The following is a 19,722-nucleotide window of genomic DNA, read 5'->3' as shown; positions in this document are numbered from 1 at the left end:
TGGCCTAGGGATGCTGAGCCCTGCCCAGGTGAGCAGGGCGCCCACCCAGCTGTTAAGGGCCGAGAGTGCCATTGTCCCCAATATCCATTCCTCCTTTCTTTTTTTTTTTTTTAATATATTTTATTGATTTTTCACAGAGAGGAAGGGAGAGAGATAGAGAGTTAGAAACATCGATGAGAGAGAAACATCGATCAGCTGCCTCCTGCACATCTCCCACTGGGGATGTGCCCGCAACCGAGGTACATGCCCTTGACCGGAATCGAACCTGGGACCTTTCAGTCCGCAGGCCGACGCTCTATCCGCTGAGCCAAACCGGTTTCGGCCCTCCTTTCTTTCTTAGTGATTTCACCACTAGCTTGCCGGGGTAGGTCGTCTGAAAAACTACACATTCCAGCTTCCCTTGCAGCTGTGTGTGCGCCAAGTTCTGGCCGATGGGATGCCAGTGGTAGATGCATCTCCCAACTCCTCCTTCTGGAGTCCCCTGTGGAGGAGCCAGCCCTGGACCACCTCTACCTGAGAGAAGACCCAGCCTCTGTCTTGTTTCAGACACTTTTATTGGAAGGTTTTCTGACACTGTCCGTGGGGCTTGATCCTCCTTAACACAGTGTCTCGCTCTCAGATTGCAACAGGGAAAGAAGGCTCGCCAGACATTCCAGGAAAGCTTCCACCTGGAAGTGGACAGACGAGAGCAAATGGAGAGAAGGAACCGGGATGGGAGAGCCAACGCAGAGAGCAGGAGAAAGGCTCTGAAGAATCTATAATTAAACTAAAGTGAGAAAAATGCACGTATGAAGAACATACTGTGTGTGGAATCAGGGAGAGTAAACATGAACTCAGAAAGGGAAGAGATGAGAGCCCGATGTGTGTTTCCAAACCATCCAGCAACTCTCCAGGTCTCAGCAGACACTGACCAGTGTCCTAAAATTTAACTAAAACAAATTTGTAGGGGGGTAAGAGATCAACCAAAGGACTGGTATGCATGCATATAAGCATAACCAATGGACATAAGACACTGGAGGATAGGGGAGGCTAGGGGACTGTCTAGGGCGGGGGGGGGGAATGGACACATATGTAATATCCTTTGTATTACTTTAAGCAATAAAAAAATAATAAAAAAATAAGGGGAAAAAAAATAAAACAAATTTGTAGGCCCTGGCGGGGTAGCTCAGTGGGTTAGAGCATCATCCCAATACTCCAAGGTTGTGGGGTTCGCCTCTGGTCAGGACACATACCAGAATCAACCAACAAATGCATAACTAAATGTAACAACAAATTGATGTTTTTCTCTCACAAATCAATAACAATTTTTTTTTTAACAAAAATGAATTAAGGAGCCCAGCTGGCATGGCTCAGTGATTGAGTGTTGACCTATGAACCAGAAGGTCATGGTTCAATTCCCGGTCAGGGCACATGCCCAGGTTGCGGGCTCGATCCTCAGTGAGGGACATGCAGGAGGCAGCCGATCAATATTCTCTCTCATCATTGATGTTTCTATTCCTCTCTCTTTCTCTTTGAAATCAATAATATATATATATATATATATATATATATATATATATGTGTGTATATATATATATATATATATATATATGTATTTAAAAAAAACAACAACTCCCAAGTAGATGGACATGAGCCTCTGGGATGAAAAAGACAACTGTGTGTGTAGATCCATGGGTAGAAAGGTCCACATCGAGGTGTATTGTGACACTTGGCAACACTGAGGATAAAGATAAGATCCTAAACGCTTTCTCAGAGAACAAACATACCCATACAAATCGTTAGGAATTAGTACGGCTTTAGAGTTTTCAACTGCGGCCCTGGCAGCTGAAGGAAAAAAAACAAACACCTGACTTCAAATACCTTGAAGGAAAAGCATTTCCAACCTAGAATTCTATACCCTGCCAAACTATCAGAGTGAGAGTAGAATAAACACACTTCAGACATGGACCCTTCCCAGGAAGCTACTAGAGGCTGACTTCAGTAAAACGAGAGAGCAGATGCAGGAGGGGGTCAGCACAGATTCCAGGAAACGGACTCCAGCACAGAGAAAGGCCGAGTCAGCAGGATAACTAGAGAAAGCACAAGATGACAGCTATGCATGGTCTCGGAAGCAATCAGTCTGGATTGGAGCAGGAGGACGTGGGGGGGGGGGGGCTCCAGAGAGAGGTCTCCAGGAATTAAATAGAATGTGTCTGAGCCTTTGGAAAATGTTATCAATAGGCGTGTGGCAAAGATGTTAGAGCCTTGGGAAAAAATTAGGTATGAGTTAGTAAAATTCTAGGCATAAGAAAAACACTAAGGCAAAAACAGAAAAGAAAAAAGACCAGGTATGAACTCAAAAGAAAAAGAAATTACTGTGTAAGAACGGAGGCAGGGTTGTATGCAATAACAGGTAGCAGAGCAGCCAGCACCGGACAGGTGATGTAATCCTAATGGGTAGGAGGGTCACGTGGCCATGGCGGGGGCGGGGGGAAGGGGGGGCGGAGGTGGCGGGGTTGTTTGGAGATCAAGTTCTCACTGACTATCTGGAAGTCCACAGAAATGTCTAAACACAAGGGAATAGCTGCTTCTGGTTTAGAAACATGGAGGTTCCTGTCGCAGGAAAAGCTACAAGAGTTGAAAGGATTTGCCTCTGCGAGCACTTTTACGATGTCCTCCGTTCTGCGTGAATTAAAGCCTTGCACTGGCGTTACTTTGATTTTACAAGAGTTGCCGTGACCACGCCTCATCTCAGCGTCCCAAGGGCCGGGGTGGTCAAAGATGCTGCAGACAGACACCCCGGCATCCGCAGCCTCCGTCTCCCTGGCAACGGAACGCGTCTCCGAACCCTAGAGCGCCACGTAGGGTTGGCGAGGGCGACCCGCCCATCCGTGACGCACTTCCGGTTCAGTCCCCGCCCCAGGGCGGAAGAGCTTGACCCCTGGTCCGCGCGCTGCCCGGATTGGATACTCGGGCTTTGGTCCCCTGGTGCCCAGTTCCGTCCCCGCGCGTGCTCGGCTCTGGTGACCCCGACCCCTTCCCGTTCGGGCACACGCCGCTCGGCCCCTGCCCCCGGCGGGCGTGGCGACAGTCCCTGAGGCCACCGCAGTCCTCTGACGTGCGTCCCACGCTGCCCAACGCGAACGCGCCCAGCGTCCGCGGCGGTGCAGAGCCAAGCTGGAGCCCCAGCGCTTCCCGGGGAAGCAGGCCTCTTCCCATCGTTGCGGGACCTGGGGTCCCTCTGTCACCCCCGTCCGCTCGTCCGCAGCTCCCCCAGCAGCCGGAGCGTCAGCGCCGCCGCGGGGCCTCCTGGGAGTTGTGGTTCAGACCCGCCCCCGCTCCCGGCGCCGGCGGGCTGTGGACTACAACTCCCGGCAGGCCGTGCGGCGGCCCCAGGAGCCCGAGCGCTGGGGGCTTCGGCAGCCGCTGCCGGTGGGCGCGGGCGCGGTGACGGGGTGGCCCGGCGGGCCGGTGCTGAGGAGCTGAGGGGCCGCGGGCCGGCCGGCGGCTGACAGACTCCGGCTCCTCAGGTCCCCGAGCTGCCGCCGCGGGACGCAAACTTCCGGGCAAGTGGAGGGGTCGGCGGTGGTGGCCCCGCGGCCGGGGCCGGGGTCAGTCCGCCGCCCGGGGCCTGGGCGACTTCCCGAGGAAGGAGATGGAATGACAGGGGGCGGGGCGGCCCCGGGAGGGCGAGGCGGGGTCCGCCTCGGGGTGGGCGCCGGCCCCGTCCTGTCCTGTCCTGTCCAGCCCGCCCGGCGCGGCGCCCCCGCTGCCCCCTGCGGGCGGGCGCCGGCGGCCAGGGCGCAGTGCGGGGCCCTGACGTCTGCGGGGCCGCGGCTGCCCGTCCCCCGGCTCCGCTCCAGGCGGCCCCGGACCGCAGGGAGCGCAGCAGGACAGGAGGACCCGGGCGCGGCAGGTGGACAGCGCGCAGCCTGGAGCAGACAGCCCGCCCCGCCCGCCCGCCCGCCGGGTGCTCGCTGCGCCCTCCCGCCGCCGCCGGGTCGGGGCTGGCGCTGAGCTCCGTGCAGGCGCCCGGGTCTCCACGCATCCGGCTGCAGCCCGGCGGGCGGGCGGGCGGCGGGCGGCGGGGGCCTGGCCGGCCGGGCAGGTGCGCTCCCGACCGGCTTGCGGGTGGCCGGCCCGGCTTGGCGCCCGCCCCGCGGAGCCGGAGCCGGCCTGCGGGTGCCATGTCAGGGCGCTGCTTGCTTGTGAGTGTGTGTTGGGGAGGGGCCCGGGGAGGCGGTGCTGATAGATGATCCCCGCCGCCCCCTGCGTCCAGAGCCAATTGAAGAAACAGGCGAAGGTGCCAGACAGACTCCCGGCGGGCGCCGCGTGCGGAGCGAGCTTGGCAAACCCCGGCCTGCCCGGCGGGCGCCCTGGCCATTCCTCTGTGGCCTGACGATCGCCATCGTAGCCGCCAGCCGCCCGGTGCAGTGGCGGGCGCGCGAGCCTCGTCTGCAGGCTTCCACCTGCTGGCGCCCCCCTGCCCTTCGTTTGCCCCCCCCCCCCCCCCCCCGCAGGCCTCACGCGGGTCCGGTCTGGGCTCCCCCCTCGCCCCGCCCCCCGCAGCCTGTCCACTGTCTCAGCCAGGCTGCCCCCCGACAGGCGCCTGTTGATCGTCCACCCCGGGCGCTGATTGCAGCAGCAGCAGGGCTAGGGGTGCAGGGAGAGGAGTGGCTGCCTCTGTCCGCCCAACTCCTGGGCAAATGTGATGACCTTTTTTTTTTTTTAAAAAAAGTGATTTAGTCTCCATAGCTTTTACGTTTTTCCCAGTAGAAGGCTCACAAGTAGGGGAACAGCTCACTTGTATGCGGTCCCGGCGGCCGGTTTGTAAAGAGCTTTGCCCCCCGCAGGCCGGCGGCCGACAGAGCGGACCCAGGCCACTTGTCTGGTTGCGATAAAGGCTGCAACTGGGAAACCGCCTTTAAAAATATGTATTATGTTTATTTATCTCAGAAACAAAGGGAGAGGGAGACGGGGACAGACATCCATGATGAGAGAGCATCACCGATCGGCTGCCTCCTCCTCGCCCCCCGCTGGGGACCCAGCCGCAACTCGGCCTGTGCCCCCACCGGGAATCGAACCCTGACCTCCTGGTTCACAGGTGGACGCTCAGCCCCTGCGCACGCCGGTGGGGCTGAAACCACCTTTTCATCCATTTTTCTGCAGGCTGGCTGGCCGGCTGCCGGCTGGGGTGGCTGTGGTCTGTGCTGGCGATCGCTCCCGGTTCCCAATAGGACGTCTTGGTGGCTGAGCAAGTTTGAGACCCAGGAACTGGAAGCGAAATGTCCGGTTCGCTGGCGCGAGGCCGGTGTGTGTTCTGAGGTGAGTTCCGGTTTTGCTGCAGCACGTCCCTCACACGAGTCCTGACGCCCTGGCAGCCTGCGAGTCGTGGCCGACATTCGCAGCGACAGCCTCTGGGTGGGTTTGGGTGCCCGGCCTGTGGCCTCCGGGGCAGCTGGCCGAGCACAGTGTTTCTGGTAAAGGAAGAAAAAGAAGTGACTCTGGGTGAAGTCCCCACTGGAATGGGGCCCCCTTCCTGGCCCCTCCCAGCTGCTGACCCCCCGCGCGTACCCTGGTGGGGCCTCCCGAGGTGGGGGGTGAACTCGGACCCCAGGACCCGGTGTCAGGTGGAGTCCAGTTGGCCATGTGCTGGGCTCCAGGGTGGACGGTGATACAGGCCAGGCAGGGACGTGGGTGGAGGAAAGCGGTGGAGAGGCCTGGAGCGCACCCGGCTCGCCTCACGAGGGGCCTCGGGTGCTGTGCTGAGGTGCTTCTGAGGCCGGGGGGCCGGGCGCTCCATCGCTGTGGCAGGTGTAGAGGACGGGGCAGCGGGCAGGCGTTGCTGGAGGCCCTGCTCAGGCTCCAGGTGATGCCACGCTGAAGCGGAGGGCAGACCCCAAGACCCCAGGGTGGGGTGTGGAGGGGCAGTGACAGAAAGGCTCTCAGGCCGCGGGGGCCCCAGAACAGGACCCTCCTCTGTTCTCCACTGTCCTCAAGGGGTGTTGGTCTGGGCAAAAGAGGTGAGGGGTGGGGGGGCCCACGGTTAGTGCCCCGACCTGGGGTGTCACATGTGGGCTCCCGAGAGGGTCATCCCTGGGAGGGGGGTGGTTTCCTGGCCGGGGCTGGAGAACTGTCTGCTGAGCTAAAAATACCGGGTGTGAAGACATCAGGTACTGGCCGCAGGCGCCCTGGAAACCCTACCCCGCGGCCCACAGGCAGCCATTTGCCAGCCGAGTGAGGCCTGGCCCTGATTTCACAGGTCCTGCCAGGCCCCCCACTCCACTCTCCATTCTGTGCCCACCCTTGAGGACAGGGCCGTGCTTGGGGTGCCCCTGCCCCATGGCTTGTTGGAGATGGTCCTGCAGCACATGGCGGGGACCCGGGGGCCAGTAGACAGGCAGGTGTGGCTACCCGCAGGCTGGGGCCGAGCCCCCAGGGCATGCCACCCTGTCTGGCCCCAACACTGGCTAATGGCACTGGGGTCCTTTCCTGCCTGAGTTCTTTTTTAAAAAAAATAAATAAATTGTTATTGATTTCAGAGAGGAAAAGAGAGAGAGAGAAACATCAGTGATGAGAATCATTGATCGGCTGCCTCCTGCACGCCCCCTACTGGGGATCGAGCCCGCAACCCGGGCATGTGCCCTGATCAGAATCGAATCCGAGATCCTTCAATCCTCAGGCGGACGCTCTATCCACTGAGCCACACCAGTTAGGCTGTCTGAGTTCTTTCTCTCGGGGTGGGGCCAGTTTCTGGGCTCTGCAGTGGGGAAGCCTCTGCCAGCAGGAGCGTCAGCTGGGCCCAGGCGTCCACCCTTGTCTGTCACTGTGGAAAGAGGCCGCCCTGTCCAACTGCAGCTCAGCAGGTGCATCGGGCGGGGAGGGTGTGAGGGCCACCCCCAGCTGGTGCTGCTCAGCCGGAGTCAGAGCGAGCGGCAGCTGCTGGTGGAGGCCCTGAGGCCACACGTGGTGGCCGGCCATGCCCGACTGCCATGGTGGCCGCCCAGGACCCTCCCCCTTGCCCGGTGCTGGCACCAGGCCCAGTCGGAGGTTCTCACGGGTCACTCTTGATGTGGGCCCTTTGGCTGCAGTGGCCTGGGGGCCGTGCTCCTGGCTGGAGCCCGCAGCGGCCTGGGGCCTGGGCGGCCCTCTTCATGGAGATGACCGGGGAGGGCAGGACGGCGGCAGCGGGGGCGTGGCCCAGGGGCGAGCTCCGGGCAGACCAGCAGGGAGTGGCTTTTCCGGGAACGGCTCCTGATCAGTTGTCCGTCAGAGGGGTTCGTCGTTTTCAAAGCGTCCCCCTGTTTGTGGAAGCCCCGGAGGTCCCGGCAGGGGAGGAAGGCGCCCCCACAGGGACCCTGCCCGCGAGGAAGGGGATTGGCTGAGCAGCTCGTACCTGAGACTACGAAGGTTCTGCGCTTGGACCCTCAGGCTGCGCACGGACCCAGGACCCTGCCCACCCTGTGCTGGATGCAGGTCTCAGAGTGGGTGGGGCAGAGGGTGGGCCCCTGCTGCTGGCCGGAGCGGGAGTCGGGCAGGGAAGCCTGGCCACTGCCTCTCCTCACTGCCCGTCAGCGGCCTCAGCCGGGCAGGAGTTCCCTGAGCTGGCCAGGCCTGGAGGGCCGAGTGTCGGGCCGGGGGTGCCGCAGAGCCAGGCGCGGGAGCAGGGCCGGGGGTGCCGCAGAGCCAGGCCCGGAGGGCCGAGTGTCAGGCCGGGGGTGCCGCAGAGCCAGGCGCGGGAGCAGGGCCGGGGGGCGGGGGATGTGGCCTCCCTCCCTGGACTGGCCTCAGTGCCCAGTGCTGGGCAGTTGCCCGACTGCACCTTGGCTGCACCCAGCTCTGCCCTGGTGCCCACCACGCCTTCCCCCTGCAGAGCCCTGACCCCACGTGAGGTCCTGCGCACCCCACAGGCACACTCCCCGGAATGGAGTGGTGGCCGCCTCACCTCCCAGGGGCCCCTCGGCCTCTCCTGCAAGTCCCGAGGCTTCTCTCTCCAACTGTCTTCCAGGCCTTCATGTTGTGCAAGAGCCTCTGGAGGAGCGTTTAGTGGGGCACAGGTCACGGTGAGCCCAGCGTTCCAGGTGAGCAGGCATGTATCTACTTGCAGGTCAGGGGGTAGCACCTCCCTGGCCCTGGGGCCCCCAGGGCCACTTCTGCCTCTGCCTCCGCCCCCCCGCCCCCCTCCCCCCTCTAGCGCCTGCATTTGCTTGTCCTGTTGGCGGCCTTTCTGTAAACGGGGCCGTGGCGGGCACACACCGCGAGCAGCGGCCTGGCGTCCGGCCCGTGTGGTTTGGCTGTTGGGGGGCCCCCGGTCCAGTGTTTTCTCTGGGGTGTCTGCTCTGCTCGCTGAGGTGGGTGCCCTTTTCACGGGGCAGGTGCGAGCCCTTCGCGGGACGAGCTGACTGCAAACCGGGCGGCTGGGCCCCGCCCTTTCAGTCTCTGGTGTCCCCGGGGGCAGCCGTTCTGAGCGGCAGCGCCGGCCACCCGTCAGTCACTACACCGTCTGTTTGCTCCGTCAGCTTTGCTGTCTGACCTTCCACTGCTGCCCGGAGCCAAGTCCACGCGATCGTGAACGCCCAGCACTGGGCCCCCAGTGGCCACGTGCTGAGGGGACCTCCCCTGCCAGGTGTATCCCCTGGTCCCAGGGGTCCACGTCCTTTCCTGGGGGTGCCCCCCACCCGAGTCACCACAGGGCGAGTCTCAGGGCAGCTGGAGGGACCCTTCAAGGGCCCCCCCCCCCCAGGACGTGCCACCCCCACCGTTAGGCTGCTTTCCCCGGCTGCCCCCACTCCTCCGTGGGCTACGGGCCTCCTGCGGTCCCCAGCCCGCATGTCCACCACGCTCCTCCCCGCACCCCTCCCTCTCGCTGGGTGCCTGCCCGCTTTCCCTGGCAGCCCCACTGTGGCCTGAGGGTGCCCTCTGCCTGCAGGTCCCGGAGCAGCGCCACCCACGATGGACCCGGACCCCCAGGCGGGCGTGCAGGTGGGCATGCGCGTGGTGCGGGGTGTGGACTGGAAGTGGGGCCAGCAGGACGGCGGCGAGGGCGGCGTAGGCACGGTGGTGGAGCTCGGCCGCCATGGCAGCCCCTCGACCCCCGACCGCACCGTGGTCGTGCAGTGGGACCACGGCACCCGCACCAACTACCGCGCGGGCTACCAGGGCGCGCACGACCTGCTGCTCTACGACAACGCCCAGATCGGTGCGTGCGCGGGCCGGGCGGGGGGCGGGGCGCGCCCACCCCCCCTGACGCTGCCCCGCCCCCAGGCGTGCGGCACCCCAACATCATCTGTGACTGCTGCAAGAAGCACGGGCTGCGGGGCATGCGCTGGAAGTGCCGTGTCTGCGCGGACTACGACCTGTGCACGCAGTGCTACCTCAACAACAAGCACGACCTGGCGCACGCCTTCGAGCGCTACGAGACGGCCCACTCCCGCCCGTGAGTCTGCGCCCCAGCCGCCAGGCTGACGCGGTGCAGGCGACCCTGGCCAGCGCCTCCGACACCGACAGCCCTCGGCCCAGGGCCGGAGCTGCCTCTGCTCACTTCCCCAGGGGCAGGGCAGGCCTTTCTGGGCCATGTCCCTGAAGAATGGCCGAGTCATGGTCACTCTGGCCTCCGTCCGCTGGGGAAGGCGACCATGTCCACTGAGCAGGTGGTGCCATGGTCCTGGTGCCACCCCCAGAGCCAGGCGTGGCTCCCCAGTGTAGCCATGGCCGGCACTGAGGTGGCCTGTGGCCTGTGTGGCCCTGCAGCCAGCATCCTCTGTGGAGGTCCTGGGCTTGGCACTGGGCAGCCCACGCTGGGCCAGCCCCAAGGCACACGGGGCAGGAGCTGTGGTCTGGCTGGGAGCCTCTTTGCTGTGATGGGGTTGGGGGGGCGAGATTACGCTGGGAACAGGCTGCTGGGTTGGGGGCACCCAGAGAAACCGTCCCTGTTCCCTGTGTCCTTGACACTCACACGCCCACATGTGGCCAGAGACAGCACAGGGTCAGCTGTCTGGGCACCTGTGGCCGAGCCTGCATTGCCTTCCTTCATTGCCCATGCTGGCCCTCCCTGGACCAGGCTCTTGGGGGGCCTGGGGTGCATCGGGGAGGCCCCTGGAGGAACATGGTCAGCAGGCTCCAGGCCGAGTGTGGAGGGTCCAGAACTGCTGGGCCAGCCGTCCTGGGCCCTGGGCGCAGGGAGCGAGGCTGGGCAGGGCAGAGGCCAGTGCCATCACCGCCGCCGTGCGTGGCCCAGGTCACACTCTCTTGCAGGGTTACACTGAGTCCCCGCCAGGGCCTCCCAAGGATCCCATTGAGGGGCATCTTCCAGGGGGCCAAGGTGGTGCGGGGCCCCGACTGGGAGTGGGGCTCACAGGACGGTGAGTGGGGTCCAGGTGGGAGGTGGGGGCTGGGCTGGCACTGGCGGTGGCTGGGCCTCGGGGCACGGGCTTAGCCAGCTGGTGGGGCACTGTTTCCAGGAGGGGACGGGAAGCCAGGCCGAGTGGTGGACATCCGTGGCTGGGATGTGGAGACGGGCCGGAGCGTGGCCAGCGTCACGTGGGCCGATGGCACCACCAACGTGTACCGTGTGGGGCACAAGGGCAAGGTGGACCTCAAGTGTGTGGGCGAGGCGGCCGGCGGCTTCTACTACAAGGACCACCTCCCGAGGCTGGGTAAGGGCCGCTTGGCCGTCCGGCCTGGCTGAACCTGTGTGGAGTGGGCTGGGCTGGGGTCTCTGGGGGTGGGCCCGGGTGTGGGGGTGCCGCCTGAGCTGGGCCTGCGCCTGCCTCCAGGCAAGCCCGCAGAGCTGCAGCGCCGGGTGAGTGCTGACGGCCAGCCCTTCCAGCCCGGCGACAAGGTCACGTGTCTGCTGGACACAGACGTCCTGAGGGAGATGCAGGAAGGCCATGGCGGGTGGAACCCCAGGATGGCGGAGGTGAGCTGCCCCGCCCGCTAGCCCTGTGCCCTCCCCTCCCCCTTCCCTGGACCCCGAGCCACAGCCTCCACGACCGCCACAGTTCCTGGGACAGACCGGCACCGTGCACCGCATCACCGACCGCGGGGACGTGCGCGTGCAGTTCAGCCACGAGACCCGCTGGACCTTCCACCCGGGGGCTCTCACCAAGGTGCATGGGGGGCGGGGCGAGCCCTGTCCATTCCCTCCACACCCCTCCGTGGACCTGCTCATCCCCGAGGAGGAGGAGAGGGCTTGGGGGGGCCAGGTTTTAAGGGACGGAGGAGGGCCAGGCGCAGCGCTGGCAGCTGGGCAGAGCCCGAGGAAGCCACCACAACTCCACGGGCAGGAGCCACGTGGTGGCTTTACTTTCTCCCGTGCCCGTGGGTGCTGTGTGGGGAGCGTGTGGGATGGTGACGGTACGGGAAGGCCCAAGGACAGAGGGTGGTGCTTGGCCCATGGCGGCGGGCTGGGAAGGGGCACCTCGAAGCAGGACTTCCCAGCTGGGAGGGGGACGTCCACAGATGGGGGCCCTGGGAAGGAGTGGGTGCCAAGGAGGGGGATGTGCTGTCACCAGCTCAGGACCTGAGGGGCCTCCAAGGAGGGTGTGTGGGGTCATGAGACAGTTTAGAGCGAGTCACATGCAGGTGAGGGAACAAGGGGGCGTTTATGGGTGGGGAATGGGCCCTGTCCGTCTCCTGCTCCGGCCCTGCCCCTGGTCATGCTGGGGCCACACCCCACGCCTTCTGCTCTGGCCATGGCCACGCTGCCTGCTCCCCATCTGTGCAGGACAGGCCTGTCCTGGGTGTCCCACCTGCCGAGAGCTGGTTTCTGTCTGGTCTGGACCCGCTGCTGCCTCTTCAGCTGTCACCCCCGGGGCACAGGGACTGAGCTACCCAAGGCTGCCCGGTCACCAGTGGCCTTGTCCAGCCAGACCCTCTGGTTGTGTTTCTGGTCAGGGGTTAGGGTCAAGTTCAGGCTGGCCTATCCTGTGGAGCTTGATGGGGGTGCCTCCTGCTCCACGACCCTGGGCAGCCACATGGTCAGGGCCCCTCACCGGCCTCTCTCTCCCAGCACCACTCCTTCTGGGCGGGCGACGTGGTGCGGGTCATGGACGACCTGGACACGGTGAAGCGGCTGCAGGCTGGGCATGGCGAGTGGACAGATGACATGGCGCCTGTGAGGCCCCGCCCGCCCTCCCCTCCCCCTCCCCCTCCCCCCTCCCCCCTCCCACCCCCCCCCCCTCCCCCCCTCCCCCCCTCCCCCCTCCCCGTCCGTCCTCCCCGCCCTCCCCTCCCGTCCTCCCTCCCCTCCCGTCCTCCTCCCGCCCCCGCCCCGCCCCCCCTCCCCGCCTCACCCCTCCCCATCCTCCCTCCCCACCCCTCCCCTCCCCTGCCGCCCCTCCCCCCTCCCCGTCCTCCCTCCCCGCCCCTCCCCCCTCCCGTCCTCCCTCCCCGCCCCTCCCCCCTCCCCATCCTCCCTCCCCGCCCCTCCCCCCTTCCCGTCCTCCCTCACCCGCCCCTCCCCTTCTCCCTGTCCTCCCTCACCCGCCCCTCCCCTCCTCCCTGTCCTCCCTGTCCCTCCCTCCCCCCTTCCCGTCCTCCTCCCCTCCCCTCCCCCCTCCCCGTCCCCTCCCCTCCCCCCTCCCCGTCCTCCCTCCCCGCCCCTCCCCTCCTCCCTTCCTCCCTCCCCTCCCCTCCCCCCTTCCCCGTCCTCCCTCCCCGCCCCTCCTCCCTCCCCGTCCTCCCTCCCCGCCCCTCCCCTCCTCCCTGTCCTCCCTCACCCCCAGGGAGACCGGCCTGTGACGCCCCCTCTCCTCAGGCCCTGGGCCAAGTCGGGAAGGTGGTGAAGGTTTTCGGAGACGGGAACCTGCGTGTGGCCGTCGGCGGTCAGCTGTGGACCTTCAGCCCCTCTTGCCTGCTGGCCTATCGGCCTGAAGAGGACGCCAACCTGGATGTGGCCGAGCGCGCCGGGAGAACAAAAGTGCGGGACCCAGCAGCGGCCGCCTGTGTGGGGGGTGCTGCCCTGGCCCCTGCCTCACCTCGCCCCCTGCCCCTCCCCTGCAGGCTCCCTGAGCGTCGTCCTGGACAAGCTTCGAGCCCAGAAGAGCGACCTGGAGCACCCCGGGCGGCTGGTGGTGGAGGCGGCCCTGGGCAGCGTGGCCCGGGCGCTGGACCTGCTGCGGAGACACCCCGAGCAGGCAGGCTCCTGGACCCACCCTCGTCCCAGGCTTGGCCCCCCCCAGGGCGGGGAGCAGGGGCCAGGAACTGACCAGCAGTGCTCCCGCAGGTGGACAGCAAGAACCAGGGCAGGACGGCCCTGCAGGTGGCTGCCTACCTGGGCCAGGTGGAGCTGCTGCGTCTGCTGCTGCAGGCCCGGGCGGGCGTGGACCTGCCCGATGACCAGGGCAACACGGCTCTGCACTACGCAGCCCTGGGGTGAGGCCTGGCGGCTCGGTGGGGGCGGGGCCTGCAGTTCTGCCAGTGGGCACAGCACCCTCCCGCCTCCTCTCCATCAGGAACCCAGCCCGAGGCGGCCCGCTTGCTCCTGGCTGCGGGGTGCCAGCCCAATGCTCTGAACGACACCCGGAACACAGCACTGCACGTGGCCGTGCAGAGGGGCTTCCTGGAGGTGGTGAGGGCCCTGTGTGAGCTGGGCTGTGACGTCAACCTGCCAGTGAGTGTGGGGTCCCCTGGTCCTATCCCTGGGGTCAAAGGGCCCTGCCGCCAAGTGACCACTGGCCCACCGACAGGACGCCCAGGCCAACACGCCCCTGCACTATGCCATCTCCGCGGGCGCCGGCGCCAGTGGCATCGTGGAGGTCCTCACGGAGGTGCCGGGCATCGATGTCACCGCCACCAACAGCCCAGGGCTTCACCTTGCTGCACCACGCGTCCCTCAAGGGCCACACGCTGTGAGTTTGGGGTGGGCACACAGCCCGGAGCAGGCGCCCACCACGCTGCTGGGCCACTCTGGGAGCCCCCTCCACCCAGACACCTCCCTGCTCCACAGAGCGGTCAGGAGGATCCTGGCCTGGGCGCGGCACCTGGTGGACGCCAAGAAGGAGGATGGCTTCACGGCCGTGCACCTGGCCGCCCTCAACAACCACCGGGAGGTGGCCCAGATTCTCATCCAAGAGGTGAGGACAGAGCCCCCGCTGCCGGGTGGGAGTTAGGGTCCACGGCGGCCCCAGGCTGAGTCTGTGCCCCCCCGGCCCCGCCCAGGGCCGCTGTGATGTGAATGTTCGAAACCGTAAGCTCCAGTCCCCGCTGCACCTGGCCGTGCAGCAGGCCCACGTGGGGCTGGTGCCGCTGCTGGTGGACGCTGGCTGCAGCGTCAACGCGGAGGACGAGGAGGGCGACACGGCCTGCACGTGGCCCTGCGGCGGCACCAGCTGCAGCCCTGGCGGCCGACGGGGCCCGGGGGACCCGGGGACTCTGCAGCTGCTGTCCAGGGTGAGCAGGTGTGGGGCTGGGGCTGGAAAGGTGGGCCGTGCATCTGGCTGCAGGACCTGAGTGACTGCCCACTCCCTCTGAGGGTGCTTCCTGGGAGCCAGGCCCTGGGGGGGGGGGGTAGCCCCCAGGTCAGCCGTTTGCAGGTGTCTTCTGTCCCCGTCACCTTGTGTGGCCAGCATCCCTGCGATTTTGTGCCCCTGAGCAGCCTGGAAAGGGGATGGGGTTGTCTCAGCATTCACCCCTCCCTCAGGGGCTTTCCCTGCCGCCTCCCCTCTGCCCCTGCTTGGGGCAGCTGGTGCTCCCTTGAGGCCTGCCAGCCTTTCCAGCCTCTGTCTGCCCCCAGCTTCAGGCCTCGGGCCTCCCAGCCAGCGCAGAACTGACGGTGGGCGCCGCGGTCGCCTGCTTCCTGGCGCTGGAGGGCGCGGACGTGAGCTACGCCAACCACCGCGGCCGCTCCCCGCTGGACTTGGCTGTGGAGGGCCGCGTTCTCAAGGCCCTGCAGGGCTGTGCCCAGCGCTTCCGGTGAGCCGGTGCGGGGCGTGGTGGGCGTGGTGGGGCGGCACCCCGCGGCCTGGGCCCTGTCAAGCCCCCGCCCTCCACCTGCAGGGAGCGGCAGGCGGGCGGGGGCGCGGCCCCAGGCCCCAGGCCGGTGCTCAGCACCCCCAGCTCTGCGTCCAACCCGCACGTGGCCGTGCCTGCAGGGCCGGAGGCCGCCGAGTGCCTGGTGTGCTCTGAGCTGGCCCTGCTGGTGCTGTTCTCCCCGTGTCAGCACCGCACCGTGTGCGAGGGTGAGTGCGGGGTCCGGGGCGGGTGAGGAGGAGGAGGAGGAGGAGGGGGCGGCGCGGCCCCGCCCAACGGCGCCCTCCCCCCGCAGAATGCGCGCGCAGGATGAAGAAGTGCATCAGGTGCCAGGTGCTCATCAGCAAGAAGCTGCGGCCAGGTGGGTCGGTGGGCGGGAGGAGCAAACTCGGGTGCCCCCCCCCCCCCGCACCCTCCCGCTCTAACCCCCACGGCCCGCGCCTAATCCCGCCGCAGACGGCACGGAGGTGGCCAGCGCGGCCCTCGCGCCCGGGCCGCCGCGGCAGCTGGTGGAGGAGCTGCAGAGCCGCTACCGGCAGATGGAGGAGCGCATCACCTGTCCCATCTGCATCGACAGCCACATCCGCCTCGTGTTCCAGTGCGGCCACGGCGCCTGCGCGTCCTGCGGCGCCGCCCTCAGCGCCTGTCCCATCTGCCGCCAGCCCATCCGCGACCGCATCCAGATCTTCGTGTAGCCGCGCCCCTCCCTCCTGCTCTGGGCCACGTCCACCATCGCCCTCGAGAGCCCCCCGCCCCCGTGTTTTATAAAAAGATTCACGAACTTGGCCGCCTGGTGCCTGTCTTTGGGGAGAGGGGCGCGGGCGGGTCTCGGTTCTTCCGGGACAGAAACACCCGCGGTCCCGCCCCACGCCGCTGGGCCCCTCCGCCCCGAGCCCAGCTGTGGCCTGCGCTTCGGCCAGACGTCCCGCCTCACGTGTCCCGCCCGTCCCAGGGCTCCTGGGCCCAGACGCCAGCCACAGGCCGAGAAACCTTCCGGGTCCAGGCCGCCTCTCGCGACCCCCCGCCCCTCCCCCTTCCTCCTGGGCGGGTCCTGGCGACGGGCTTGGGCCACAGCCGGGCCGCTTCTTGCTGAGTTCGGGCCCAGGAGAAGCGGGGCGGGGGAGGGGCCCGCAGGGTCCAGGAAGAGGAGAGGGCGGGCGCGGGGCGGGCGGGCGGCTTTGTCGGGCAGATACTTAGCCACGCAGAGGGGACGCTGCTCCAGCTGGGCCCGCGGCAGCGCTTTCCAAGAACCACCCGAGACGCTCCCCCGGAGCCTGGCGGCTGCTCCCCAGGCTCTTGGCGCTGACCCCGCTGGCCGGCGCACCGCTGTCACTCGGCTCGAGGCCTGGATGGAGAACGGGGAGGGCCCGGACCCTCGGCCTCGTCTGGCCCAGTCCTCCCACCCCGCTGCCAGCCGACTGCCCCCTCCAGCTCCCAGCCCTCTCCTCCCCGCTCAGTCTACGCGCCCCGCCTCCCGGGTCCCCCAGCCGAGGGGCGCCTTTGCCAACACCCTGCCTGGCTGGCCTCACCCGGGCTCAGTCTGAAGGCCGCCCCGTCGAGTCTTCCGGCCTCAGTGTCTCCCACCTCCCACCCAGGACCACTCCGAATTGGGCCCTGCGCCTGGCTCTGCTGGGAGAGAGCCCAACGGGGGATTCCTAGCTCCCTGCAGCCCCTGCCCCTGCGCACCGCACCCCACGTCCCTTATGGGGTCCCTCCGCGAGCCTCTACCAGCTCTCAGTGCGACCCCTGCAGATCCCCCCTCTCCTGGCGCCACCCCCAAGCCGCTATCCCGCCTCTCCCCCCTCAGCTGCCCGGACTCACTTGCCACGTCCCTCCCGCGTATCCCCGCCCCTCTCGAGGGGACCCTGCCCGGCCAGCGCCCGCGGGACGTGTCCTGGGCTGGCCTGGTCGGAGGTTCCACGCCTGGGTCTCATTCCGTGTCCAGGGGGTTGGGGATTCCATTGAGGAAAAAACCTCCAGTCACTCAGCCCCAGCCCGTTTGGGGCCCCAACTGACCGTCCCTGCTGGATGCCGAGCCCCTGGCGTCTGTCCCTCCCTGACAGCCGGGTATCTTCTTGCGTCTCTCCCACCCACACCCCCCGCCCCAGCGTCCCCGCCCGGCAGGCCCTGCCCCGGCCACCGATCTGCAGGCCGGGGTCCCGGCGCCAACAGCGGGATGGCCAGCTGGTTCCCTTCAGGGGTGGCCGCCCCCGCCTCCCCACCCCCACGCCGGGGCTGTAACCCGAGCCGCCTCGGCGCCTCCCCCAGCTCCTCCCGCGCCTGCGGTCCCCGCAGCCCACGCGCCCGGAGCCCCCACAGCAAGTCCGCAGGCGCCATGGCCCGCGGGGCCTGCGTCCCCTGGGCGTCGCCGGGGGCCCGCGCGCAGGCCGGCTGGTGGGGGGCCGTGCTGGGCGCCCTGTGCCTGCTGCCCGTGCTCCTGCTGCTGGTCCGGCTGGGGGCCCTGCCGGCTGCCCGGCCCGCCTCAAGCGCAGCGCAGGTGAGTCCCTCCCGGCGCCAGGGACAGCGCAGGAGTCCGAGTGCCCGCGCGTCCGCGGCGCCCAGTGGATGGGGGTGGGGGACAGCATCCCTCCAGCTCCGCCCGCTCTGACCCGGCTGGTTCTCAAGCCCTTTTCCTTTCGGGCTGTAAAGGCGCTTGGGGTGGAAAGTCAGGCGGCGCTCCCCCACCTCCCTCCCTCACGGCCCATCTCTTCCTCGCGTTCTGCATCAGGCAGCCCCTGCTGCCTCCTCGGAGCACTTGCTTCCTTTGAAGGAAGACGCCGCCGCGCCCCACCCCGCGGGTGTCCTCACCACCCCGGGGCCCGGTCCGCTGCTCCCCCAGGCGCCCCGCAGACGCCGCTACACGCTGACCCCGGCCAGGCTGCGCTGGGACCACTTCAACCTCACATACAGGTGCGACTCTGGCCTGGGGGTCGGGGGGCGCGGCAGCAGCCCCGCCGCCAACCCTAACCTTGACCCCCACCCCAGGATCCTCTCCTTCCCGCGGAATCTTCTGAGTCCCAGCGAGACCCGGCGGGGCCTGGCCGCCGCCTTCCGCATGTGGAGTGACGTGTCCCCCTTCAGCTTCCGCGAGGTGGCCCCAGAGCAGCCCAGTGACCTCCGAATAGGTGAGTGCCGCGCCCCCGCCCCCCGCTCCTCGCCCGCCGCCCGCCCCCGCCCCGCCTCAGCCCTGTGCTCCATAGGCTTCTACCCGGCCAACCACACCGACTGCCTGGTGTCCGCGCTGCACCACTGCTTCGACGGCCCCACGGGCGAGCTGGCCCACGCCTTCTTCCCCCCGCACGGCGGCATCCACTTCGACGACAGCGAGTACTGGGTCCTGGGCCCCACGCGCTACAGCTGGAAGAAAGGTGACGGCGGCCGGCGGCCCCCTGGGGGGCCCTCCGCACCCTGGGGTCCCGGTGGAGGGCTGGGGGCAGGGCTGCGATTTGGGGTGAAGCAGGCAGGGAGGGGGCGGCTGTGAGGAGGCCACAGGCCTGAGTTCCGGGAGTTCCGGGCCTCTAATCCCCACGCCGAGCGGAGCTGCATTCCTGGGGGTGAGCTCACCGCTGCGCTGGCCCGCGCCGGCCGGGAACCTCTCATCTGCCCGAGGCTCCTGCCCTGCAGACGGGGGCCGCAAGGAGGGGGCCGGGGCGGTGGGCGGCCGGGCCCCAGGCGCTGACCGGCGGGGCCTGCAGGCGTGTGGCTGACCGACCTGGTGCACGTGGCGGCCCACGAGATCGGCCACGCGCTGGGCCTGATGCACTCGCAGCACGGCCGCGCGCTCATGCACCTCAACGCCACGCTGCGCGGCTGGAAGGCGCTGTCGCAGGATGAGCTGTGGGGGCTGCACCGGCTCTACGGTGGGTGCCTGCGGCGGCTGCGGGCCGGGGCGGGCGGGGCGCGGGGCAGGCCCTGAGGCCAGGCCGCCCCCCTGTAGGCTGCCTGGACCGGCTGTTCGTGTGCGCGTCCTGGGCGCGGAGGGGTTTCTGCGACGCCCGCCGGAGGCTCATGAAGAGGTTGTGCCCCAGCAGCTGCGACTTCTGCTACGGTGCGGCCGGTCCCAGCCTGGCCCGGGCGGGACGGGGCGGGGCGGGGGCGGGGTGCTGACCGGCTTCTCCCTCCCTCCCTCCCGCGCAGAGTTCCCCTTCCCCACGGTGGCCGCCACCGCGCCGCCCCCCAGGACCAAAACCCGGCTGGTGTCGGAGGGCAGGAACGTGACCTTCCGCTGCGGCCAGAAGATCCTGCACAAGAAAGGCAAAGTGCAGTGAGTGACCCGGCCGGGGCGAGGGGCGGCGGACTGGGGTCCCCCCACTCAGCCTCCCCGCCCCCCGCAGCTGGTACAAGGACCAGGAGCCGCTGGAGTCCTCCTACCCCGGGTACCTGGCGCTGGGCGAGGCGCACCTGAGCATCATCGCCAACGCCATCAACGAGGGCACCTACACCTGCGTGGTGCGCCGGCGGCAGCGCGTGCTCACCACCTACTCCTGGCGCGTGCGCGTGCGCCCCTGAGCGCCGGCGCTGATAAAGGTTTTCTCTCTGACGTCTCCGCGCCCTTTCTTGGGGGTGGGGCCCTCTAGACCTGGCCCCTTAGGATCTGGGGTGCCTGGGGCCAGGCCCAGTCCAGTCAGAGCAGGAGCTGGAGGCAGGGAGAGGCCGGCCCACGTGGGGCCAGAGACCAACCATGTGGTCCCCGACTGTGGGGCCAGGGCCAGCCGGGGCCAGACACAGCAGCGCTCCCTCCAACATTTCACCGCATCTGGAAAGGTGGAACCA

At 67.3% G+C, this 19,722-nt stretch overlaps 2 protein-coding genes across 3 annotated transcripts; both read left to right on the top strand.

The window, feature by feature from the left end:
* Positions 1-5,164: 5,164 nt before the first annotated feature.
* On the top strand, positions 5,165-15,734 carry MIB2 (MIB E3 ubiquitin protein ligase 2). Its single transcript, XM_081085541.1, is given in 26 exon segments — positions 5,165-5,304; positions 7,988-8,060; positions 8,499-8,605; positions 8,909-9,178; positions 9,244-9,415; positions 10,234-10,340; positions 10,440-10,634; positions 10,755-10,897; positions 10,980-11,087; positions 11,990-12,094; positions 12,737-12,881; positions 12,884-12,898; positions 12,982-13,115; positions 13,205-13,353; positions 13,434-13,437; positions 13,439-13,591; positions 13,668-13,781; positions 13,783-13,829; positions 13,928-14,054; positions 14,140-14,278; positions 14,281-14,335; positions 14,337-14,370; positions 14,714-14,892; positions 14,977-15,158; positions 15,245-15,310; positions 15,406-15,734. Coding segments are annotated over 23 exon segments (2,859 nt in total). The 5' UTR covers positions 5,165-5,304; positions 7,988-8,060; positions 8,499-8,605; positions 8,909-8,931; the 3' UTR covers positions 15,645-15,734.
* A 1,391-nt stretch (positions 15,735-17,125) lies between these two features.
* MMP23B (matrix metallopeptidase 23B) lies at positions 17,126-19,489 on the top strand (the record flags this gene model as incomplete). Of its 2 annotated transcripts, none has more annotated exons than XM_081087602.1 (8): positions 17,126-17,446; positions 17,720-17,859; positions 17,935-18,074; positions 18,150-18,317; positions 18,645-18,809; positions 18,887-18,997; positions 19,087-19,213; positions 19,284-19,489. In XM_081087602.1, 8 exons carry the CDS (start codon positions 17,126-17,128, stop codon positions 19,456-19,458), a joined length of 1,347 nt encoding a protein of 448 aa, XP_080943728.1. In that variant the 3' UTR covers positions 19,459-19,489. The 2 variants fall into 2 exon arrangements, with proteins under 2 accessions (XP_080943728.1, XP_080943729.1); XM_081087603.1 differs by having other exon boundaries at positions 17,215-17,446; positions 17,678-17,859.
* Positions 19,490-19,722: the final 233 nt, after the last annotated feature.

This window comes from Myotis nattereri (assembly GCF_964212035.1).
Source record: "Myotis nattereri genome assembly, chromosome: 3".
In the NCBI taxonomy this organism is placed as follows: Eukaryota; Metazoa; Chordata; class Mammalia; order Chiroptera; family Vespertilionidae; genus Myotis; species Myotis nattereri.
This window is presented reverse-complemented; position numbering and strand designations above follow the sequence as displayed.